Source organism: Peromyscus leucopus, chromosome 8b (genome assembly GCF_004664715.2).
Source record: "Peromyscus leucopus breed LL Stock chromosome 8b, UCI_PerLeu_2.1, whole genome shotgun sequence".
NCBI lineage: Eukaryota > Metazoa > Chordata > Mammalia > Rodentia > Cricetidae > Peromyscus > Peromyscus leucopus.
The window spans coordinates 69512235-69539080 of NC_051086.1; the positions used below are offsets into that span (position 1 = coordinate 69512235).

The 26846-nt window shown below is 39.9% G+C and overlaps 1 protein-coding gene across 1 annotated transcript in view; it reads right to left on the reverse strand.

Moving 5' to 3' along the window:
* The window catches only part of Brip1 (BRCA1 interacting protein C-terminal helicase 1), a 143595-nt gene that overhangs the window by 20811 nt on the left and 95938 nt on the right, over positions 1 to 26846 (reverse strand). The window contains exons 15-16 of the mRNA XM_028878291.2: positions 25586 to 25745; positions 23696 to 23817 (exon numbers count right to left, since the gene is read on the reverse strand). Coding sequence (XP_028734124.1) covers positions 23696 to 23817; positions 25586 to 25745 — 282 coding nt within the window. The remainder of the gene's footprint in view (positions 1 to 23695; positions 23818 to 25585; positions 25746 to 26846) is intronic.

Here is a 26846-nt window from a genome sequence, read left to right on the forward strand (position 1 = left end):
AACTATTTCTAAATTATAGTATAAGTTTTGGTTTACATAGAAGTAAAGTAATAGTACAGAAATTTCATATGCTAAATTTCCTCAGTGTTAACATATTATATTACTAAGTTATCTACTTCAAATTCAGAAACTACCATTGGAATATTCCTTTAATCTGTGCTTTATTCAAATTTTCACCTTTGTAGTAATAAATTTTTTTTTCTAACTGTGTAGATTTACACATAGCTTTATGGTTCCTGGCACATCTTTTTTTTTTTTTTTTTTTTTTTTTTTGGTTTTTCAAGACAGGGTTTCTCTGTGTAGCTTTGCGCCTTTCCTGGAACTCACTTGGTAGCCCAGGCTGGCCTCGAACTCACAGAGATCCGCCTGGCTCTGCCTCCCGAGTGCTGGGATTAAAGGCGTGCGCCACCACCGCCCGGCTCAGGTTCCTGGCACTTCTTGCTCTCATCTCTAGATTTAAGTTTCCAGATCACAACAAAGCAGAATGTAATGTGGGTGGAGATGTCATGAGGAAATTTATTACTTTGTGTGCTAGACTACTTTAAAAAGGATTCTGCCCATGAGTGGTAGCACACATCTATAATCCCAGCACTAGGGAGACAGAGGCAGACTGCTATCTGTGAGTTCCTAGCCAGTCAGGTTACATTGTGAGACCCTGCCCTTAAACAAACAAACAAACAAGTTTAAAGAGAGAAACATTACTTAATACAGGTTTGCTGGTAATTAATTTTAGCCAGCCTTCCTTGGGAGCCGGGGGTTGATGACCCAAGGTCCTTCAATATGTAGCCCAGGCTGGCCTCAACTTATGATCTTTTTGCCTTAGCCCCCTGAGTGCTGGGATTATAACTACATCTTCATTTTTGAGTAAAGAAATCCAAGCTGACATTTTTTTCCTTCAGTATGTTAAGATAGCACTAAATTATTCTGACTGGTGCAGGTTTAGACACAAGTCTGCTCTTCATGTCCTCTGTATGACATCTTATTTTCTGACTTTGTATTGAATTGTGATGCACAGTTCAATTTAAGTTTTGCATCTTCTGCATGAATGCAGGCCTTGAGGATCAGTGGGTTTAGGGTTTCCTTTACATTTGGAAAACTTTTTTTCCCCCCCAAGACAGAGTTTCTCTGTGTTACAGCCCTGGCTGCCCTGGAACTCACTTTGTAGACCAGGCTCTGTCTGCCTTCTGAGAGCTGGGATTAAAGGTGTGCGCCACCACTGCCTGGCTACATTTGGAAAACTTTTAACCATTACTGTAATCCTTTTTCTCCTTCCACTCTCTCTTCTTCTGGACTCTAACTGCACAGTAGTTTAGCCACTTCCTATTATTCTACAATGACTTTTAGTGCTCTGTTCAGTTAGTCTACTTGTTGTCACTCTATACTTCATTTTCAGGACTTTTTACTTCTGTATTCATGCTCACTGATCTTTCTTAGACACCTAACTGACCCAGTACTTTTTTTTTAATCACAATATATTTTCCCATATCTGGACATGTCATAGAAGTACTTAAAATTTTATTTCTCTTTTCATCATGGTCATGCTTTTCTTCATCTTCTTTGTATGAAACATGAAACATAAAACATAAGATAGTTTAATGTCCTTAACATGTCATTTATGGTTTTGTTTCTAGTGATACATTTTCTCTACACTAGAGGCTGTATTTTTCTCTTTGCAGTCTGCTAATTTTGATTTCTCTCTCTCTCTCTCTCTCTCTCTCTCTCTCTCTCTCTCTCTCTCTCTCTCTCTCTCTCTCTCTCTCTTTTCCTGAGACAAGGTTTCTGTGTGTAGCTTTTGGAGCCTGTCCTGGAACTCATTTGGTAGACTAGGCTGGCCTCGAACTCAGAGATTCACCTGCCTCCGCCTCCCGAGTGTTGGGATTAAAGGCATGCGCCACCACGGCCTGGCTTGACGCTTGTTTTCAAATGTAATGAGAACTGCTCCAGAGCATCCTGTGGATGCTAAACACAAAACATCCTGTGGTCTAGGGCTCATTTATTTCCAGAAAAAAAGTGAAACTTCTCTGTCCAATGCCCTGTGGATTATGAGCGCCCTCCACTCCATGGCTATGAGAGCACAAAGCAGTCCCAGCATCTTATGAGGTTAAGGAATTGTTCACCTACTCTTCCCAACCTCAGGAAGTTCCACTCATGTCTATGCCAACCACTGTTCATTTAATGGTTCAAGGCGGTTCCTTTGCAGATATGTGGCACCTTCTCCCTGCATGTCCCATCCTCTCTGGTACTGAGCCTTGCAAATTCTCACTGCAATGAAACCTTTCACATCAGTGGGATTACTAGGCTCTGGCTTTATTCTTCCTACACTGTGTGCTGTGGCTGGTACTGTGGGGCTCATTTTATTTTCTTTTCTTTCTTTTTTCTTTTCTTTTTTTTTGGGGGGGGGGTTTCAAGACAGGGTTTCTCTGTATAGCCTTGGCTGAACTGGAACTTGATTTGCAGACCAGGCTTCCCCTGAACTCACAGAGATCCACCTGCGAATAAAGGTGTAGTGTTGAATATCTTAAAACAGTGTTTTGTCATAACATTCGCTTTTCTAGTTCTTTTAAGCAGGTGGGCATAGTTGGTGTGTTATTCCCTTGAGATTGAATTTGATTTTAAAAATTTAAAGAAGAATTTGCCTACACACAAAGAGGACTGTTTAATGTGCCTCCATTATGAACACCGACGGTACCTCGGCCACTCTGCTCACTGTGTGGCCTTGCACATGTTTTACAGTAAACTGCACAGGTGACTGTTAACTTTGCCATTTGAATTCTTTTCACCTACAAATGAAGATACTCTGGTTACAAGAGTTACTAAACACTTCAGTAATTCTTTCTAGGTAGGAAGCCAGACTCCAGTTGTGTATCACTAGGGGCTTGAAACAGACTTCTGCAGTGTCTGAAGGCTTCGTGTTCCCAGAGTTCAGAGCTTTTACCCCACTGCACACCATCATCAACAACACATTCATTTCTTTAAGTCAAATTGTTAGGAAAGTTTTATTGAGTGGGATAAAATAACTCCAAAGTTAATTGTAAAAAGAAATCTGTGAGATAATGACTTACGAGTTCAGTTAGATATTTAAACAAACACTCATTTAACACTGTAGTGCTAATATCCCAACACAGGACCTGATAAATCAAACACTGGAATCCAGAACAGAATCTGGAAATGGATCACTGTTTATCTGGCCGAACGAAGGGGGAATTTTAAATCAGTGAGAAGAGAATAAACTAGTAAATACTACTAGGGACAACTTTGGAAAAGCAAGGAAGCACGTAATAACGTTATATCTCCTTCTATCATCTATACAGATGCACTGAAGACACTTTGAAAAATCTATAAATAGTCTCAAGAAAACACGGCGAACTATTTTACAATTCCAGTGTGGGAAAGGCCACCCCAACCCAAGCAAGCCTACAAAACAAAGGCCACAGGGGAAGCCTTAACCAGCTGAGCAATCTTGCCAGCTCCTGGTTAAAGGTCTGGTAGTGAGTGTACAGGCTGACTCACCCATGGCTTACCAGTCATCACCTAACTCAGGCTAAGAATAGAAGAAACACATAAATGGTCAAAGAACGCTTAAGGGTGCTATAATTGCCAGACTGGTGATAGCTATAAATACTGGTTTAACCCTCTGACGGCCATCTGAGACATCAAAAATGCCATTCTCCATGTTAACAATAAAGAAAATTCAAAGTAATGCCCATTCTAAATCAACCCCAACAAAGAATTAAACCAAACTCCCACAAGGCCCAAGAGACAGTTTAAAGATCAAGTATTTTTCTGAGATAACAACAAACTATATAACAACAAACTCAATAACAAACCATCGAATCACACCTACACAAGTTCAAGATGATCAGATGCTAATTGAATTGCCTATAAAACAAAATCAATATTCCACAGAAGAAAACAAGATTTAAAATCTCTTTACTGTACCATCCGTAATGTCTAGTATACAATTAAAAATTACTAAGAAAACACGACACCTATTAGGGAGGGGAAATATAGGCAGGCAACAACAACAGTTGGGAAGCATGAGGGCAGCTTTGAGAATGGCAGACAAGGATTTTACAGCAGATACTGAAGACCTATTTAAGTAACATAAAAACACACAGTTTAGGGGGATGGTGGCTCAGTGGTTAGAAGCACTTACTGTTCTTTCAGAGGACCTGGGTTCAGTTTCCAGCACCCACATCAGGTGGTTCACAACCTCCCGTAAGTACAATTTCAGGGGATCTACTCCCTCTGACCTCCAGCAACATCTGCATACAAGTGTTTCAAATAAACCTATATGGGCATGCATGTGCGCATGCCCACACACATAAAAATAAATGAATCTTTTTTTAAAAAAAATGGTTTAATGAATAAACTCTAGATAATCTTGGCAGAGAAATGGAATTTTTTAATTTTATTTTAAAAATGTATGTGTGTGCATGTGCGTGTGTGGTGTATATGTTGCAAATGTGTGAGTCTATGGGTTTGTACACCCATACACACACATGCACAGACCACAGCAAGACTTCAAGAGTCTTCATTACTCTATGCATCATTGCGACAGGGTCTCTTACTGAACTGAAGCTTGCCATTTAGGCTAGACTGCCTGGCCATACAGCTCTTGAGATGTGCCTGTGTCAACCCCCCATGCTGAGGTTACAGACATATGTGTCCATGCCCAGCTTTTTAGATGGTCCTGGAGATTCCAACTCAGGTCCCCACGCTTGCAGAACAAGCACTCTTGCTCAGTGAACCATCTCCTCAATCCTGAAGTGGAAATTTTACAAATTCACATTGGAATGGTCCAATTGAAAAATAAAGTAACAGAAAGGATTTCACTGAATGAGTTCAGTGGCTGAGAGTGGGAGGCAGAAGCATTAGTGAGTGATCAGAAGAGGCCACCAGCAGGAAACACACCAGTCAGAGCAAGGTAAAGACGCACACACCATGAAGACACTTGTGTAAAAGAATCAACGCATCTAAAAGCATTCAGTGACAGTCCAAGCAAACCATAGCGTTAAAATAGTAGCGATGCATTTAACATAATATGCCATGGGCTGGCAGCGGGCAGCTCAGCATGGAGTGCTGGTTCAATTCCCAGTACTATTAACACACCCTGCCACGTGCCTCATAAGTCTCTGTTGCTTAATATTGATATCGGCCCAAGAATGAACTGCTTTTTTACACAAACAAATTCAAGTTCAAAATATTCTAGTGGACAGCTGTCCCTCCATACTGATACGTTCTAATTGGAGTCAACCAACCACTGACGGAAAAGATCTAGAGCAAAACAAAATCACCCTGGGCTATCCTGAACATGTATAATTTTTTTGTGATTATTCCCCAAGTCCTGCAGTGAAACAACTACATTGCATTTACACTGTACTAGGTATTGTGAATAATTTAGAGAGGATTTAAAGCACACAGGAGAACAGGCATAGATTAGATGCAACACTACACTGGTAAGGAACTTGAGCATCTGAGCATGTTCTTTTCTCCATGTTTTCTGGAATCAATCTACCACAGATGCTGACAGGTGACTGACTGTATTACAATTTCAGAATGTTTACACTAATTGAGTGGGGGGAAAAAGGAACTAGTCTGAAGTAGCTCTTAAGGATGCTGCAGAAATGTAATAAAAAAAACATTTAAAGTATGAAAACTGAAACAGCGAAGGAGAATTGTGGAAGCTGAAATACTGAACTCAGTTCAACATATGCACTTTGGGCTGGATGTAAGCCGCCGCTAAGCTAGGTAACAGGAATGCAAAGGTGAAGTAGAAATGCTTTTCTGCCTGACAAGAACTTAAACAAACAGAAAAGACGAGAAACACATCAGACATCAAACAAAGATGTTAATGTCGACTACAGTGGATGGAAGTGAGGGAAGTTGAACAATAAAGACAGTCCACGAACATGGTCTAAAAACAGTGACGTAAAGGAATAGAAAAGAGGCCCGGTTTGTAACACAGCGTCAACCTACAGGACTGGAGTCACCAACTAGAAGTGAAGGAAACTGCCAAACTTACCCAGAGAAGGGAAGTATGTTTAAGGAAAAAGGTAAATCTGACTTAGTTCGGGTTAAACTTCTGAACAAAAAGTACCAGTTGATGGTGAGCCAGGTACAGTAAGGTAAGGAGGGGTAGGCTAGCCTAGGGGTTTCAGGATAGCCAGGCAGCATAACAAGACCCTGTCTCAAACAAACAAAAATGTAAGGAGGCAAAAAAATTTTGAAATAAAAACTGAAATTAAGAAATAACTAAACACCAAAAACTGGAAAATCTGGGAACCAAAGTTCTTAGTATAGAATAACAGCATTCAGTGAGTTCCTATATAGATCCATACACAGTGTAATGACTGAGTGATTAACAGATAATAACACACAATTCACCTAATAATTTTACAAAGAAGACAGTATTTCATGTTAAAGATAAGAAAATGAGGAATGAAAAGACTAAAGTAGTGCTAGGATTTGGATCAAGCTCAGAGTTAGCTCTCTTAAAGAGCAAATGCCATAGAGCTGAACACCTGTCCAGCTATTCTGGATGACCCTACTAACTAATGTAATGAGGTAAGCCAAGTCTGTTGTGCCTTACTTTTGCTATTTAAAAATCGGAGTAAAGAAAACTAAATGCAAAATGCTCTAGAATTTCATCGAATGTATAATGATCACCAAGCATGAAAACCAATGCCCAATTTAAAACGACACACAGCATATGTGGAAAAGCCAGCTTCTCCTGCCAGCAAATAGCCTAAATGCTAAGTAAAGCAAAGGCTGGAAGGGATTAGCTGAAATGTCAAAAGACAACCTTTTACTTTTACCTGCTCATCCTTATAAACATTCTTAGTCCCCAGGCACGCTTTCCAAACAAACAGTTTCAATCCAAAGCAGCAGAAGGCCCAAGGCAAGCTCTGCCATCTAGTAACTGTCAAAGAGATTACTCTTTCATCTAGTTGGGAGGTCATGCCCACATCCACATCAGCCACACAGCCAAACAATATTATACCTGTTGACCAATGCTTCTCTAATGCCTAATGAGACAGACATTTTGCATTATGGATGTTAACTGTGAATGTTTTTCCAAGCTTTGACAGCAAGTAAACATCATAAACTGAGCTCAAGCATGTTTTGAAAAGACAATCTTTTAGATTCTCTACCATAACTTTTAAAATACATTTTACAAGCCTTCCCCTCAAATAGGAAACTATGCTCAGCTATGCTGTCTGGTAGAAGTGTAAATGACGCACTCCCTATCTATAACAAATCAGCGTATGTGTAATTTTGGAAACGTGTGTAAGGGGAAGTGAGAGAGCCAGCTACTTTATCGAAGGATGCAAACTGAAAGCCATGGACACATTAGCATGTCTCTTAGTCATGCTTAGAACAGGAAGAACTATTTGCCAACACCTAAATATTTGGCTTTTTCATTGTTTTCCTCAGTCATTTAAATAACCTGCTTATTACAGTTAAGAAAGTGTGCGACACACCAGGGTCAGATGCTGCACGGATTTATTAAAAAATTATTTTTGTTTATTGTTAACCGATTTTAAAGTTCATTCACAATGAAAGGTATCCTTACTTTGGTAGTTTCTAGAGAAATAAAAATGTAGCTCAGAGATGTATTCATGTCCTCAAAATGTAACTGATAAAAGCAAGAGACTAGCGGGGCAACAGCTGTAGACTTGAATAGTGAAGGCACTGAGAAGCAAGACTGGGGTGTGTAGCAGGAATCTTAAAAGGTCTTAATAATTAAATCAAACCTAAGGCCAGTTATTGTGGTGAATGCTGGATGATCAGAGAAGCAGAACAAGCCACAGCTACCTCACCTCGCTAGTTCCTCAGCTGATCCTGTTTCCTCAGACTGGAAACCTCTGAGTCCTCATCCAGAATGGATCTCAGCTGAACTGCTGCTCCAAAGCCTGAAAGCTTAACCAGCTCTAGTTCCTGGATTTTATGCCTTATATACCTTTCTGCTTTCTGACATCACTTCCTAGGATTAAAGGCTCACTTCCTGGGATTAAAGGCGTGAGTCACCATGCTTGGCTGCTTCCAGTGTGGCCTTAAACTCACAGAGATCCAGATGGATCTCTGCCTCCCAAGTGATAGGATTAAAGGCGTGTGTGCCACCATTTTCTGGCCTCTATATCTAGTGGCTGTTCTGTTCTCTGACCCAGATAAGTTTATTAGGGTGCACAATATTTTGGGGAACACAGTATTGCCACAGGGGGGTATCTACAGAACAGTGTAAAAAGTGAAAACAGAAACCATTCAAGTACAAGTTATATGATTTTGTATTTTGATTTACAACATAATATATTCAAGATCAAACAGTAAGTTCCTTAATAGTCCGTGTCTCAATTTTATTAGAAGCAGCAGTAATTCACAATAAAAAATGTACTTAAAGTCAGGAATGGTGGTGCATGCCTTTAATCAGCACGAGGGAGGCAGAGGCAGGCCGATCTCTTAAGTTCGAGGCCAGTATAATCCACAAAGCAAGTTCCAGGACAGCCAGGGCTACATAGAGAAACATTGCTTCAAAAGACAAAAAACAAACAAAGAAAGCACTTAATTAAAAAAATAATCATTTATATCCAAAGGATTATATCCCATATCAAAAAGTTTCATCACAATTTTGAACTTTATTTTTCAATTTTCCATCAGCCCCCAACAACGTTGGTTTTAATAAATAGTCCCTGTGCGACAGTAATCTTTTAAGAGTCTTTAGACTTATTTCTAAGTTTTCACTTGTGTCTGTGTGTGTCCTGCAGAGGCCAGACAGGGAACCAGAATTACTGGTGATTGTGAAGAGGGCATCAGAATTACAGGTGGTTGTGGCTATTCAGTGTGGGTGCTGGAAACAGCTTACAGCTCAGTCACCATGGAAATCAGTGTAGAGGCTTCTCAAGAAACTACACACAGATCTACCATACGACCCAGCTGTACAGCTCCTGGGTATTTCCCCAAAGGACTCTGAGTCAATATATCACAGAGATACTTGTATATCGATGTTAACTGCAGCATAACTCACAATGACAAAGTTATGAAGTCATCCTAAGTGTCCATCAACAGAAATGAAGAGAGAAAACGTGCTACACAGACACAATGCGGCATTTTCAGCTGTAAAGCAGAAAAAAGCTACACTATTTGCAGGAAATGGATGCAAATGGATAATCATAGTAACTGAATTAAGCCAGTCTCAGAAAAACAAATGTATGTTTTCTCTCACTTGTAATTTCTAGTTTTTTATATACAGTTGAATAAAATCATAAATGCATATATAAAAGGGAAACTGCCTACAGCAGTGGTTTTCAACCTTCCTAATGCTGTGATCCTTTAATACAGTTCCTCATGCTGTGGTGACCCCCAGCCATAAAATTATTTTCATTGTTACTTTATAACTATAATTTTGCTACTGTTATGAATCATAATGTAATTATTTGTGTTTTCTGATGGTCTTAGGCAATCAATCACTATGAAAGGGTCATTTGACCCCCAAAAAGGTCATGACAGGTTGAGAACCACTGGCCTAGGAAGCCAAAGGAGACAAATAGGTAGAGGGAGTGATTAGAAGAGTCAGGGTAGGAGGTATGGGAGAATATGTTCAATATATAATATTTACTTGTATGAAAAAAATCAAATTAAATTAAAAAAATTACAAGTTCAAGTTTCCAAATGAAAAAAGAACAATAATCTAAAGCCATCAATTAATAATATTAAGAAAGCATCCTTTAAGAAAATGAACATTCAAGAAGAATGGTTTAATTGTGGTGGCATTTACAGCAAACCAAAGCTGGAGACAAAGACAGCGCATGAGAGACGTTTACTGTTCAGAGTGCACTGCAGTGTAAACACTTTTATCATTGTATCACAATACAAATTCCAACAGTTCAAGCTCTCAACTGAGCCCAAGACCTTGTAATGTGGAATAATTTGGCTAGATAAAAGGAGTGTAACTAGTTTTATTTCATTTGGCATATTTTCAACATTTCTGAAACACCAAGTTAACCAAATATAGAACATTTTTTTTTTTAAATGAGGGAAAAAAGTTTCTGCCAAGAGTTAAGAAGCCAGGCTCCCTTTTAAATAATAATAATATAAAGAAGCACATTAAAAACCATTTTCAATTGTTACTTTCTGTTACATTAGAACTTACCCACAATAATCTACCAAGAAATAAGAACTAAGACATAGTAACAGCAATATAACTTACTTCATATGTGCTTCAAGACTGCTTTTGGATAAGATCCCTTTTTAGAGAAATCTATTAAACTTTGTGTCATAAATTGTAGATGTTGAAAAAAACACCTGAAATTTGACATTTAAGAAACAGCTGGGCTCAAGGAAAGATATTGTCCAGCACATACAAGGCTCTAGGTTCAAACCCCAGGAAAGAAACCAGAGGGAGAAGTCAGGTATCTTCTGTTCTTTATACAGCCACCACCACTACTTAAAGCAACTTAGCTGTGGCAGCCCCTTGGAATATTTAATTGGGTACTCCCGAGTAAATCCTTTGATAATAATGACACAAAAACATCTCAATTGGAATGAATCTTAAATTTTCATTATCCAACTAATTTGTCAAGATAAAGCACAGGGCAAAAGGGGAAATTAATATTTTTCTATTAAAAAGAAAACAGCTAGCTTTTTTAAGTCATGAAGGAAACTGTACTATGCCTCTTCTGGAAAGGACTTAGTTTAAAACTTTATAGACTCATAGACATTATGGCAATTTAGTAAAGCTAGACACGTTAAGATATTGCTTAGATATACATGCAAACGCTTCAGTTAGCATCTCTGAAAAACGCCACCGCTCAAGCTATTGTGAGGAGGGGAGCAGAGCTGGGAAGGCACGTGGCCTGTAGACTGTGAGTTCTCCCCACAAGCTGCTTTTCTGAGGCTCCTCTCCCATAAACAAGAGGAAATGATCTCTGCCAACCTTACCTCATACACTGACTGAATAAAAAGACAATGAACATGAAGCAGGAAAGCATCATCTACTAAGAGTGAGTTGGTGAAGTGGCCAGTGGTGCTGGCCAGTAGTAATCCCTGATATTCAGGAGGCTAAGGCAGGAAGAATCCAAGCTCAAGGCCAGTCTGGAGAAGTTAGCAAGATCTGCTGTGTCAAAAGAAAAAGGAAAGGAGGGAGGAAGGAGGCTGGGGCTATATTTTAGGATGAGAGCTCTCGCCTAAGGTGTGTGCAAGGCTCTAGGCTCCATATCCAGCAATGAAGGGAGAGGGGGGAGTAAGCGGGTTCAAGTCTTTACTTTTCTTATATTTTCTAAGACACAATATAGATATTCTGTGGACAGTCAATTGTAATACACTGTTGCATGAACATGAAAGAAGTCATAGGATTATGTAGGTTATATAGTCATTGCCTTAGGTTCTTCACCTCAAATCAGGGTTTTAACATCTGGTTATTTAAGTACACTAATGAATATATATATATATATATATATATATATATATATATATATATATAGACTTATAAATTTCTTTAGTTTATGGCACTTTCATAAAAAAGAATAATAATGAAGTGACAGAGGCTTTGTCCAGTTCCGTGGTTCTTTCATCTAGATGTTTCTATGCATTTGGCGGTTTGTGGTTTCATCACATTTGTTAATAGGTCAAAATGCAAATCTTTCTGAATACCATCACCCTAGAGGTGGAGCCCAGTGTTATTGAGAATATGAAGGCCAAGATCCAAGATAAAGAGGGCATCCTTCACTCCCACTAGCAAAGGCTCATCTTTGTAGGCAAGCGCCTGGAAGATGGCCATACTCTTTCTGATTACAACATTCAGAAAGAGTCAACCCTGCACCTGGTTCTCCGTCTGAGGGGTGGCTATTAATTCTTCAGTCTGCATTCTCAGTGGACAATGATGGCATTACTCTGCACTGTAGCCATTTACCCCAATTTAAGTTTAGAAATTTTTAGCTTCAGTAACAGCTGAACTTCTGTTAAAAATGTTGATAAAGGTTTCATTGTATGGTTAAAAAACAATGAAAATAAGTACATCAGCAGACTATATAGAGAACACTGTTCAGTTTTGAAACATCTTTTTCTCAGTAACTTTTGCAACTGATCACAAATGTTCTGAGAAATTATGGCTTACATAAATACTCTTTAATATGTCTTCTAATACTTTTTGGTCACTTTGTAATCTATGATTTGTTTTTGAAAGCAGTTACATAAAATATGTGAATGGAGAGACATTTGAGAATGAGTGTATGATTATGCCTGTATTAATTTAAACATTGTTTTATTCAAGTATTTTACATTCTAGTGTTTCTCTTGTAAAAGTCACAATTAGTGGGGAAAATCTAGCAATCATAGCTATGCAAAATGAAATATTATCTTATGTGAGAGAAGTAGTTCCATGGTAGAAGATATGCTTAGCTAAGGTGAGTCTACTCTCCAGGCCCTGCATCTCTCACACACGCAAAAATAATTCTGTAATTATATCTTATGTAAGAAAGCACTGTGAAGTTATAAACAGAACCACAGGTTCTTAAAGAATGAGGCAATGTTAAGAGACTTTGCTAAGGGGAATGAGCAGTATTTCATTCAGTGTGTTATAAAGACCTACGTTTGCTTATGTTCACAACTATTAACTCTCTGGTGGAAAGCAGGACCTCTTATGGAAAACGCTTGTGAATGTCATATGATACAGCAAGGGTCATAATGACCCTGGGGCTTCCAGTGACAACACACCAAATCCAGAGTCACATTTTGCAAGATCAAATGTTTAAGAACACAAGCAAGAAAAGATAATAAATGTGAGAAAAAATATATTAAATGAATACTGGAGGACACTGAAGCTAGCAGCATGGGAGGGAGTCCATGCCCATAACCCCATCAGTCCCAGGGCTAGGCAGAAGGATTCTGAGTTCAAGGTATGTAACAGGACACTGTGCTCTCCTGCTTCCCATAACACACACACACACACACACACACACACACACACACACACACTATGAATATATACCTAAAATGTTAAAACTCAATTTCTGAACTCTACAGTAGAACACTGTTGCTGTCTAGATCCCTATTATATCCAAATTATCTTCTAAAACAAGAAGCTGCAGATACTGCTCAGTGGGTGGAATAATTTGCCATGCAAGTCCGACAACTTTGAGCCCAGGCTGGAGGCAGTGGCTTGCATCTGTAACCCCAGCTCTCTCACGGTGAGATGGGAGGTAGGGACACCTAAGGCCAGCAGGCCAGCAACCTGGAGCACACAGCACAGCGTCGCAGCAGAAACACGAGAGACCTTGTTTCAACAAGATGGAAGGTGAGAGTCAACTTCTGAAAGTTGTCCTCTGACCTCCATACGTGTGCCATGGTGTGCACACACATGCACAAACATATACACAATAAATAAAAGTAAAAATAAAAACTTTTCGAAAGACCAAAACCCTGAAAAGAAGGCCTTTAAACGCCGGAAGTTTGACTTTAAAAGCTATTATTTTCTATTATTGCTAGTAGTGTACAACTCAAAGCTTCTTACATGTGAACACTGAGTAGGGAATAAAACAGACAGAATCATAGCATTTTGAAAACTAATGCTTTAGAGTAAAAGGAATGGAGACTTTGAGATTTTAAAAAGTTGAAAAACAAAAACAAAATCCTCAAACACTCTCTCTTCCCTTGTTCTTCAAAAAGTTCAACTTCAGTTATGTTAAAACAGATCTCACTCCAAGTCCCACACAGAAGATGCAGATGGGTGACTGATAAATGATTCCACAGTGAAGAGGAAGCTCAAACAGATGCACCCTCAGAGCCTCTTCTCAAAAGGAAGCCAGTAAAAGCACAGACATGCACCGGAAATGGAGGCTAGGGGACTCAGGGAAAACAGTCAGAAGATGTACAGTACAGAGATGAGAGAGAAGGTTGGGGACCGTGCCACGCACTTCCAGTTCTGTCTACTCGGAAGGCCGAGGCAGGGGGATGATGACTTCAGGACAGCGTTGGCAACAGCAAAAACCCTGTTCCTTATGGCAAAAATACGGGAGTTGTAAGGCTGAGTGGCAGAGCACTTGCAAGAGGATTAGGTTACATCCCTAGAAATGCAAAAACAAAAGATGCCATGTTTAAGGTTAGCCTGGGCTACATAGTGAGACCAGTCAGAGATAAAGGGGGATGGGGTAATAAACACTACTACTACCTCTCAAGTTAGAGACAGGAAGGAAAATATTTGGCTATAAGGAACAGTATTTTCATAGTCATGATGTGATTGTTGACAAGAGATTTTCAAAAAACAATTGAGATGTTATATGTTATATTGAGAGGATATATAAAAGGGAAAAGTAGATTACCTGAGCTAAAATCCTTATTTCAAATAGGAACTTAGTCAACTCCTTAAATAATGATAAAATATGATAGATGTGTGATAACACAGCTCAAAATGTGGAAGCCAATGAGTGCCTCTCAGAAGCAGGGCTGTGACTGGTACAGACACCGAGAGATTATTATAAGAAGTCACCTATTGTATTTAGTATGTTTTAGACTTAGTAAAAGCTTTATTAGACTGTTTATCCAACTTGATAAAATGCAATTTAATACAAATGCAGGGGCCAAGAAGACGGCTGGGGGTAAAGTGCTTGCTTGCTGTGCAAGCAAGGGACCTGAATTTGGATGCCCAGCACCCTCACCAAAACCAAACCAAACAAACACAAGGACAGGTGGCAAGTGCCTGTAATTCTGAAATGGAAGAATCGGGGGACGTCTAGCCAATCAGTGAGCTCCAGATTCAGTGAGACACACACACACACACACACACACACACACACTGTAGATTGCTCATTTTAATTCACAATATACATGTGTGCTCTATGTAAAGAAGTGTGCTCAACTAAATTTTGCCTACAAGAAGCTATTTGCAACATGGATGTACTTTGGCAGTCACATGTGGCAGGTGAGGGCAGGAGATGGGAGACGGGCTGGCGCACAGTGGGTCAAGGCAGAGGCTTGACTAAACATTCTACAGTGTAGTAGACAAAAGGTTGACAGTGCCATGCTTGATAAACTCTGACACCAAGGCCACAAATCTACTAAACTGATGCAGTAGGAAAAATGAGCTACTGTACAGCTCACTATATTCCCCTGCACACTGATTTTTATGTACTACTTAGAAAGCATCACACCACCCACTTCCAAGGATTCAAGCTATTCAAGGTCTCCTTATGTAGGTTAGGCTGGCCTTGAACTTGATCCACCTGCTTCAGCCCCCAAGTTCTGGGATTATAGGAATGTACACCTGTTTTTAATCAAATCATTAAATTAAGTCAAAACCAGGAAGACTGATATTGTAAAGAGTGACACACATTACGTATATATCATCTGCTACGTTGAAATCTGTATAACTGGAACACTGGAGTGACTGCCCCAGAAGCCCATCTACACGCCTGTGAGCGACAGTTTTAGAGGAGGTCTGGCAGAGAACGAAGTGGTCCCTCCACCGCTTCCTGGTCTAAGATTGTGTGGTTAAAATCCACAACTCAAATTCACCTGTGAGGAGCAAAATCACACTTCTTTTTAGAGAAGTCAAAAACCAGTTCCCGAGTTCCCCTGGAGGAGGTGCTGCTAATTATGTTGTGTTGACCAATGAGTATGAACACAAGTCCCAGACAATCTTCCATGTCCCCCAGTGACATAAGTCCAAAGACGCTGAACTAGTTTGAGAGCAAAACTAATTTACAAAGTTCCTGTGTTTGCAAAAGACATCAGAGGAATGAAAGAAAACAAATTTAGGATTTTTCAAAATATCAAGCATTATTTGTCTTCATGCCTTTAAGGAATACAGACGGTGAATCCTGGGGACGTGGCTCTGCGGCAGAGCTTGCCTGATCAGTGCAATCCCTGGGGTCAAGTTCTAGCACGGAGGGGGAGGGGAGAGAAGTAACTGCAGCAGCTCATCATGTATTGTACGGATCTTTCTTTTATTCACTGTCTTCACTGTCTCTCAAAGGGTGTTGTTTTCACTTCCCATTGCAAACAAAGAAGTGGCCAGCTCAGGCTGCTTACTGAAACCAATATTTTTTTTTAATTTAAGATATATTTATAACCTGAATTTCAGTAGTTTTGGCCAAGTTATCCTTTTTTTTTTTTTTTTTAAGCTAGAAAAGGATGTTCTGAAAAGTAAGGCTTAAGTCATGGAAGCTGAACTCATTAGGCCTAAGTATTTCCAACCATTCCAACTATAAACTGCGGGACTCCTAAACGTTACTGAGTTTAGCATTACAGTGTTTTAAGTTTATATACACGGCCATCCCCCGGGGAAGCACATGTTGGCATGGGGGCTGGATCCAGGTGGGTTTCTCCATCAGATGCTACACTACAACTAGAACTCCACTGCACTCTGATCTTAGGCTCTGTTCCAGGACCTGCTTTCCCATAACACAGAATAAAATCCCCAAACCTGAAACTGGCATACAGAGCCTTAGGTGATTTAACGTCTAAATACCTCTCCCAGCCTGAGTTCACAGGCTAATGTCCCAGTTCCCCAAATCTGTGCTTCTTGCAATTCCTCGAAACTGCTCTCCCTTGAGAACACTGTTGTCCATTCCGCTCACCTACATGTTCTTACCTTCTTTCCTGTGTCACATTAAATACCACTTCCTCAGGAAGCCTTTCGTGACCCATAAAGGTCTGCTCTACCATTCTCATAGCTCTATGATTTCCTTCAGCACAACCCTGACTGGTTTTACTGTCATGTCAGTATTCCTTGCTAGACTGTGATCTGCAGGAGAAAAGGGGCTAGAGATGGTGTAGTGCTGTGCTCCCAGAATCCACTGCAGGAGTTTGTGCTTCTAGCTAGGTAAAGAAAAAGGTTGTTTCATTATTCTGACTACTTTCATAATCTGAATAGTTTTGTTATAACCTGGTATCTACGTTTATATCACCAATTTGAGATGTGGGTGACTGAATTTTAATGCTGCAGCTTTTGTAGTTATAATTTGCCAATGAATTTGTTTCAGATACCCATTTAAAAGGTGGCTTTGTTATATGTGACTTAATTGCATTAAGAGAAAATAGTGTTTTTCTTAGTTATGCTTTCCTACCAACCTCTACTCATAGAAAAGCCTGGGTTCCCTCTCATGGCTCTCAAGTACTTCAGTCTAGCGTGCAGAAAGTCTTCTTTTAAACTTTTATACAATTAAGTATGTTCTTACAGAATGATCAGAAGCATCTGGGAAAGGTGGACGTGAAAAAAAAAATCCTCACTGGGAAAGTTAGCTTAATGTTCACCCTTCAGAGTAGCCCATTATCAACATTTCATAGTGGGTTTCTTTATTTCCAGGTCCCTGAAGAGTGAGTAATAAATTATGACTTGAACTAAACAAGTCACACTTGGCTCCAAAATGAAATTTTCCTACCTCTACTTTTCTAGTCCCCAAGGTGGGAAGAGGAAATCCTGGTCACAGCCAAAGAAGTCATAGTTTTGGCTCTAACATACATTTTCCTGTCTCTCTAAAAGCCAAGCTCCGCTAGCAAGACTGTAAAGTCTTAGGTCAGTATTTTAAGCTGTATTTAAATTTTTACTTCCATAATCTTCCTTAAACTTAAGAAAAATTAGTACCATAAAATTAACGTCATTGCCTTCTTTTCCTCATTCAAATCACGAATTCAAATCATGAATCTGAACTTTTAAAACTGTGAATTCAAATGAAAGACAAAAAACAATTCAGAGGTTAATCTATTTCATTTTATTAGAATATTGAAACTGTTCTCACCCATAGATAGCTTCCATTCACTTCTGCACGACAAACAGTATTACAAAATTATAAAGTTCTAGTTTAAAGTCCAGCAATTTGAAGCAGTTCTGGAGGATGAGTTTATGGGAATCAACTATTTTGTTATTTCCTTTTATGGAAAAAGAGTGCAGCAATACTCCCCAAGACAACAAGTGAGGAGTCACATCAATCTACTCTTGAGAGAGCAGGCAGGCAGACAGAAGGAGTATGTACGGGTTATGGGACAACCACTCTCTTGATATTGTACGGCAAAGGAAGGGAAGTTAATCTCAAGATTAAATACCCTGTCTGAGTTGACTGGTACAAGGAAGCATCCTTCTGAGCTTGAAGAAACAGACTGCCATGCTGTGCGAGGACCTCCAAGACAGCTCGACAGCAGCAACTGGGAGTAGATGACAAGAAACTGAAGTGGCTCCTGAGTTCTGAAGACTCTCGGTCCCCTAACCACAAGACACTGAATGCCGCCAATTAACCTGAGTGAGCTTGGAAGTGGATCCCAAACTACAGCTGAGATGCAGCCTATGGAACCCTGAGAAGACCCAGGTTAGCCCTGGTCTCCAATGATAAGACACAAACAATCAAAAGGAACACAATGAATGAAACTTGGTGTATGTGCTTTAGGAAGGAATAAAGGCCCGGGTGGGGGCACATGTCTTTAATCCCAGCACTCAGAAGGCAGAGGCAGGCAGGCCTGAGTTTGAGGGCAGCCTGGTCACACAGACATTCTAGGCCTGCTAAGCCTACATATTTAGACTCTGTCTTAAAAAAAGAAAGAAAGAAAATTATACAATCCTAAGTGGCCGGTCCTAAAACAGGTTCAAGTAATACTAAACTCAGGTTACACTTGCATACTTACTTGCACATAACAATAATAATTAAAGAATTCGAAAGGGAATGGAGGAGGCATTTGAGGGGTTGGAGGAAGGAGATGATGTAATTCTATTTTAATTAGAAGAAAAAACAAATTAAAAAGTAATAGCCAGGTGTGGTGGCACATACTTTTAATCCCGGCACTCTGGGAGGCAGAGGCAGGTGAATCTCTATGTAATTATAACTCTTAACATAAACACTAACAAAACGACTAAACCCTACAAAAGGAAGGAGGAGGGATTAAAATACAGGCTGGAATCCCTGAAGTCTGAAACACGATGATTAATATGGAGTCGGAGAAGTTTTAGTGTTCAGAGCATTTCAGATTTTCAGGTGAGGGATGACCACAGTAAAGACTGCAAATATGGAATACCTTTGGTCCCAAGCACTTTGGCTATAGGACATCCAACCTCGAGAGCAACTGACCACAAAAAGGGCAGGAGCAAAGGATCTATAGAACAAAAGGCACAAGGCACAGAAAACAAATAGCCGATGGCAAGTTCTTCCTCACTATTAACTACATTAAATACAAATGGGTTAAACTCTGTAATTGAAGGAGAGAGACTGGAAGGATGAATTGAAAAAAAAAATTCCACCACAATTTGTTGTCTAAAAAGGACTTACCTTTGATATAAGAAAATTGGATGTTTATTTCGTATTGGGTATAAAAATCTATTCACTATGGATCATATACCTAAATTTAAAATTTATATTAAAAAAACAGAAGAAAATATTTGTGGGAAACTTTTTATGACTTTAGATTTGCTAAAAATTTCCTAAAACAGCAAGTAGTTTAACTGGATTTCACCAAACTATGAAAAAACGTGTATTTCTTTTACACTCCATTGTGGTATACAAATAAATATTTTTCAGGAACTGGTCCTGGCCAGCCACACTCCGTAGATGTGTGAGCTACAATAAATACTTATTGCTTCAGGTCATTAAGGTTTAGACTTATACACAGGACTGATCTAGACATATGACAATGGAAATATACTTTCCTTTAATCTGATATTGCTGAAAAAGAAAACACTATTGGAGCTGGGGGGATGATGGTAAAAGCGTTTATTATGCAAGCAAGAAGACCTAAGTTAAAATGTTTAGCACCCACACAAAAAGCCAGGCTTGGCCACACATGCCTGAAACCTAAATGCTAGGGAGACAGGGGGATCCATAGAGTTCTGGGGCCAGCCACAACAGTGAGCATCAGGCTCGAGAGACCCTGTCTCAAGAAAGTAAGGTGGAGAGTAATAGAGAAGACTACTGATGTCTTCTGCATATGCAGACACGGGCATATGCTCACATGTGCACATACACCATCCCACACCCAAAAGGAAGGAAGGAAGGAAGGGACAGAAGGAGGGAGGGATAGAGGGAAAACTGATGAACAGAAAGAAAGCATTAACAACCCAAGTTTTGTGTAGCAGCAAGGCCCAGAGTTACATTTGCTGGAGTGAAGGTAGAACGAAATAAAAAGAAACAAAGAATTTTTTCATACGAACATGTTTTAACTTTAAGAATTTTTGAGAAACTAGCAAGGAATAATATAACAAATACATGTTCAGCATTTTTTGAAACCTTTTTTTTTTAACTAAAAATTATAGGAGAGGATAAAGTACCTTTTGATACTTTCTCTTCTTAAATATAATGAGTATCATAAGTCTGACATGAATACTCTGGGGCTTCACTACGTTGTAAGGATAATACATAGTGTAACCTAGTATTAGCCAAAAAAAAAATTGTCATCTTTTCCATTTCTGAAGAGGGTGTGAAGGTCTGAGACTTAGACAGAGCATGAGTGAAAATGGAAGGAATCTGTTTAAGGGGAAACAGATTTAAGATGCTCGAAGAGGACGTAGTGTATGAGGTGAAAGAGGCTGTTGCTTGTAACACAGGCGCATTCCTACGGCACTACAGGGCCAGGGCGAAACAACAGGCCGTCGGCAGGCCAGCAATAGGCAGCCACAGCGGCAGGCCAGCACTAGGCGGCCACAGCAGCAGGCCAGCAATAGGCAGCCACAGCGGCAGGCCAGCACTAGGCGGCCACAGCAGCAGGCCAGCAATAGGCAGCCACAGCGGCAGGCCAGCAGTGGAGCTGTGCTTCTGCAGAACTTAGCCTGAAAGCTGTTGATGGGGAGGGAACTCGGGTGTTCCAGAGCACACGTCACCCACAACAGCTGTCTGGGCCACGCCAGCTATTTCAGAAGAGCAGACACAGCCTAGCGTGCTGGCATGAGTAGCCCTGGTAGCTGTAGACAGTAGAAGCTGTCGAGGCCAGCAAGCTCTAGAAGGATTAGATCATGAGTCACTGGATGACACACCCTCCTAAGGAGGCAGAAATTTTGCAGAAGTTCAGAGGTTTTTGGAAGACTAGGAGCTAATGAAAGAACTATTGTTTATTTACTGTTAAATGTTACCCCCAAACTGCTCTCCCCTAGAGAATTAAAAGTAGCATCTATAGTTGACAGTGCTTACTAACATACTAATAATAACGAAAATGACCATGCTACCGAAAGAACTCCTATTTTGGCATGATACCTTAATTGGCTGGACCCTGGGAGTAAGGATATAGATCACACTCAGTGGGCCAGCTCGGCTCTCTCACTGCTAGCACTTTCAAATGCCTGTGGGAAACAAAAGACAACTCTCCCTGAGAGATGCTAAGGCAGCCGTGGTGCTAACTGGGTGCTCCCGTGACTAATCTGAGGGAGGCCCAGGAAATCATTATTTCTGGGTGTCTGACTGTATGTCCAGATGTTGGTTTGTGGGTCAGCAAATTCAGCGAGGAAGACATTCTGCTGTGGGCCACAAAGAAGAAAAGGCAAAGAAAACTCTCTAGCTGTCCCTCTGAAGCTGACACATTTTTCTGTTACTGTTGCCTTTGGCCGTCAGACTGCAAGTTCATTGGCCTTTGGACCCTGGAACTTGCATGGGCCCTTCCTGGTGTGTGTGTGTGTGTGTGTGTGTGTGTGTGTGTGTGTGTGTGTGTGTGTGTAGTGGGAAACGGGGGGAAATGGTTGGCCTTTGACCTTGCATGGGTTACATCATCAACAGCTTCTTGAACAGAGCCACGCAATCAGCTTGCATTTGGCCTTTGTTGAACTTTTCAGCTAGCTCCTGCAACCGAATGAATATAGACATATGCAAGCATATGTGTGCGTACACACACAAACACTCACATGCACACTCTTTTTTTCACTTGGTTCTGTTTCTCTGGAGAAGCCTAACACCATCCTCTTAGTGCTTACTACGATGAATAAACAGAATAAAGCTTAGGAAGCCAACACTGATAATAAAACAACTTTGGTCTAGACCAGTGGTTCCCAACCTTCCTAATGCTGTGACCCTTCAATACAATTCCTCATGTTGTGGTGGTCCCCAACCATAAAATTATTTTCGTAATGTAATACTACTTCATAATTGTACTTTTCCTACTGTTAAGAACTGTAATGTAAATATTTTTGGAGACAGAAGTTTGCCAAAGGGGTCATGACCCACAGGTTGAGAATGGTGAGCTAGATGAACTAACTGCTTTAGGAATACCTCTTCTATTTAGAGCAACAGTAAAATTTGAGCAAAATAGAGCAAACATGTTCAAGGCATCGATGCCAAATGAAGGGCCCTAGCAGGCCTGAGCACGGCACACACAGCACACACGGCAACAGCAGGTTTGTCTTTACCCTTCTCCCCTTGCTAGAAACTGCTAGATTACATCCCTAAAGCTAGCCACCAAGGTCTGTTCCCTTATTTGGCCACTTCCTCCTCCTGAGGATGACTACCAAGGTCCATCTTTTGAAGTCCAGCAACCAAAAGTCATATATATATATATATATATATATATATATATATATATATATATAATTTAACTTACCTATCAGGCATGGATTCCCCTGTCCTCCCTCCTCCCACCTCCCAGCCCTCCCCCCCATTACCCCCCCATTCCCACCTCTTCCAAGGCAAGGTCTCCCCTGGGGAGTCATCCCAGCCTGGTAGATTCAGCTTCTTTTGGCTACTCTAATTAACATGCCCAATGAACACAAATCAACCCATCATAACGGGGTTTCCTCCTTTCCTTTTATAAAGTGCCTTTTCCTATGGGCCAAGGCTGTCTCCTCTCTATCCAGAGGCAGTCCTCGGTTCGTCTGGGCGGATATTCCCCCCTCTCCCTTGTTCCTTTCCCTCCGTCTTCCCCTCTTACTCCTTGCCCTTTGTTCCTGTGGTCCAAACACATCTCTGTGCTGAGACCTTGTCCCATCCCTTCACCAAACAACACGAGCCTTGTCAGGAGGTCTGGGATCGTTCAGTGAACTCACTGTTCTCAGCTTCCTTCGGAGCAGCTTTCTTCCTACAGCACATACCACTCAAGTACAAGCTCAACGCCGTGGTCCTACTGAGCTCAAGCGGAAGAGACTGGAAGGAATTTGGGGGCGGCTAAAACCATGGGATCTACAAGACACGGCAATAGAGAACTAGATAAAGAAAGGACCCTGGAATCCCCAGGGGAACCTGTGAGTATCTTGCTAAGAACTTTGATGGAACACAAATTGTGGACTTCTACAGCACTGTTCTGACTCAGAAAATCCTGATAGAGCCCAGAAAAAAATTGCTGTGTGTTTATCAAGTTCCCAGGTGATACTGTTGCTCCTGATCAGAGGCCACACTTTCAAAACCACTTTTGTTGAACAAAATGATATGCTAAAAATAAACATTTCCAGCCGGGCGGCAGCGGCGGCGGCGGCGGCAGCACACGCCTTTAATCCCAGCACTCGGGAGGCAGATGCAGGCGGATCTCTGTGAGTTCGAGGCCAACCTGGGCTACCAAGTGAGTTCCAGGAAAGGCGCAAAGCTACACAGAGAAACCCTGTCTCGAAAAAAACCAAAAAAAAAATAAATAAATAAATAAAAAAATAAAATAAATAAATAAAAAAAATAAAATAAAATAAACATTTCCTCCTAAAATACTCTCATTCATTCAGTTATCCAGAGATTTAGTATCTGAGGACTCAAGAAAAACCAAGAGTTAATTCAGACAAAGCACACAGACAGAGCTCCTCAAAGCTCTTATGACTTACCTGAAGATCTTTCACATTTGGAAAAGGAATTCCTACTGTTACGACAGCACGGGCATTATCATCGGAGAAGTCCAGACCCTCGCTCACTTTGCCACGGCAAACCGCTATGAGAAGGGCTCCATCTTAAGCAACAGGAATTCAACATTTTAAGAAGCACACTCAAATATCTCTGAAAATGCTTATTCTTGTCTTAAGTATTTTTAGTAAGTTTAAAGCAACCAGGGATTGCTTTATGAGGCACAGTTTTTTGTTTGTTTGTTTGTTTGTTTGTTTGTTTGTTTTTAGAGACAGGGTTTCTCTATAGCTTTGGAGCCTGTCCTGGAACTCACTTGGTAGCCCAGACTGGCCTCGAATTCACAGAGATCCACCTGCCTCTGCCTCCCGAGTGCTGGGATTAAAGGCGTGTGCCACCACTGCCAGTCTGAGGAAGAATTTTTAAATCTCATTATCTTTAAATAAATATGGAAACAAAATTAAATGAAAATGGTAGCAAATCAATTTACAAAGTGTGTGTTTTTAAAGTTACTCTAGCCAGGTGTGGTGGCGCATATCTTTAATCCCAGCATCCAAGACATAGAGGCAGGCAGATCTCTGTGAATTCACGGTCAGCCAAGTCTACAAAATACAAAGCAAGTTCCAGGACAGCCAGGGTGGTTACACAGAGAAAGCCTGTCTAGAAAAACCAAAACAAAGTAAAACAAAATAAAAGGTTACTTATACACAGCACAGAAGCAGCAGCAAATTAACTGAACAAGCATTAACTGAGAAATTGAAATCCAATAATGACTTTTAAAAGCACAAATACAGCCTCCTCCTTGCAGGAATTTTCCTGCAGCTGCCTCTGGATTGCTGTGTCTGGAGTTTTTGTTTCTGGTTTGCTTTGAGACAGGATCTCAGTATGTGAACCATACTGGCCTTGAACTCTCAATCCCCCTATCCCCCTTTTCCCCCAAGAACTGGGATTATAGGCCCTCATACTTGATTATAACCTTGTCATTAAAAATGTATTTATATTTGCTGTTCTTGCAGAGAGTCAAGTTCAGTTTCTAGCATTCATATGGTACCTCAGCTGCCTGTAACACCTGTTCCAGAGGAGTTGATGCCCTCTTCTGACCTCCTTGGGCACTGTACACATATGATGTGCACACATATGCTCAGGCCCGTATGCATAAGATTATAAGACACATCTTTAAAAACTTTCTTAACAATTATGTTACAGTGCCTTCATTGTTGCATTGTTCCTAGACTACTGCTATGAGCTTTCACACCCAACTCTTTTAAATGTGGAGATGGAGTCTTCGGTTACTTGCTAGTGTCTGAGACAGGATCTGAACACAGACTGGCCTGAATGTACCTCCCTCTTTCCTCCACTTCTTTTGAGTGCTGAGGTTACAGTCAAACACCACTACTCTTGGTGTTTGAAGAACCTAAGTTTAACTTGGGAGGCAGAGTTAGGTGGATTTCTGTGAGTCTGAGGCCAGCCTGGTCCACACAGTGAGACCCTGTTTCAAACAACACAAACAGAACAAAAGCTAAAAACAAACAACAACAACAAACCCCTCTAAGTTTATCTTATTTGGTAGACTGTAAGCACCAACTACACTATCTGTGTAAAATCTACAGCCCTTACCGGGTCAGTTAGGAAGGTATTTATGTCTACCTTACCTTCCTTCTTGCACAAAATATTTCAGGTAGTATAAAGTAAAATGTGGTTTAATATCTGAATATATATGTTCTTTTTATTTAACCTAAGATTATAAAATATAATTTTCCCCAGGTACAATTCACTTAAAAAGATAATATAAAATGATGTTTTTTAATAGCACCAAATTCTCCTTGCTTTACAGTTTAAAAAGCCTTTTCACTGACCATGAAGTTAATTCCCATTACCTTTTTCTCCTTTGAACTTGATGGCATCATAGTACACCTGCAGCAATTCATCAAAATCAGCTTTTTCTCCTTTTTGCGGTTCTGCGATGACTGTCTTCACTGACTCCAAACTATGCCATAAGCCAGTGGAAACCCAACGGTCTCTTAATTTCTCTAATAGCTAAAAGGAGATAGAGAAAATTAATTCTGCAGTCTGGCTGAACAAAGACCTTTATTTATAAATTACAAATGCTAGAATAAAAAAAAATCAAATTTCAATCTGTATCATAATGAATATACATTTTAATAATGTATTGTTAGATTAAAAATAAGAGTGAGTAAAAAGCCCAACCTTAAAACAACTTAAACACATGAGGGTGAGAGGAACACAATAAAATGTATGCAACAGGGGCTGGAGAGATGGCTCAGAGGTTAAGAGCACTGAATGTTCTTCCAGAGGTCCTGAGTTCAATTCCCAGCACCCATGTGGTGGCTCACAACCATCTGTAGTGAGATCTGGCACCCTCTTCTGTATACATAATAAATAAATAAATCTTTAAAAAAAAAAAAAAAAAAAAATGTATGCAACAAAGCAAGAGTAATAGTTGGAAATACATCAATCACTTGAATAGCTGTTATGTTAAAAATTTGAACATAGAGTTAGGCATTATTTTCAATAAGGTAGAAAATGAAATACAGCAAATGTAAACAAGCAAAAATGAAAAAAAACTAAGTAAATGAAAAAGACAAAAATCAGTTGTGGAGACAATAATTTAAAGTGAATTGTTTTATACTTTTGAATGTCATGAGTTCTACTGCACTGTGGACTAGTTATTACAATGTAACTACATTCCAAGAAACCAATTGAAATTCTCTAATGAATAAAACCTCATTTATTTTCTTAAGATAATTTATTGTTCTTATAAACACAATTTAAAAGGTTGTAAACCAAATTCCCTATCACTGTTATTTACTCAATGATTAGGGTTGATCAATAACTCAACTTCCCCATAACATTATATTATGTTCTAATTATAGGACTGTCATTATCTGAAAGTATTTTCTATTTGAAATGCCTCATGAATTGGTTGCTAGAATTTGAAATAAACATCTTATGTCTGGAGTTAGAAAGTACAAAAACCCTCTTGACAAATTCAGACAACAGTGTGTATGGAGGGGTCAAAATGGATCTTTAATTGGTAGAAAAAGGTTGATAGTAAAAAAGGAATCAATGAAGTACAGAACAACATTAAATTACTTAAATTTCTCTATGGAATAGCTA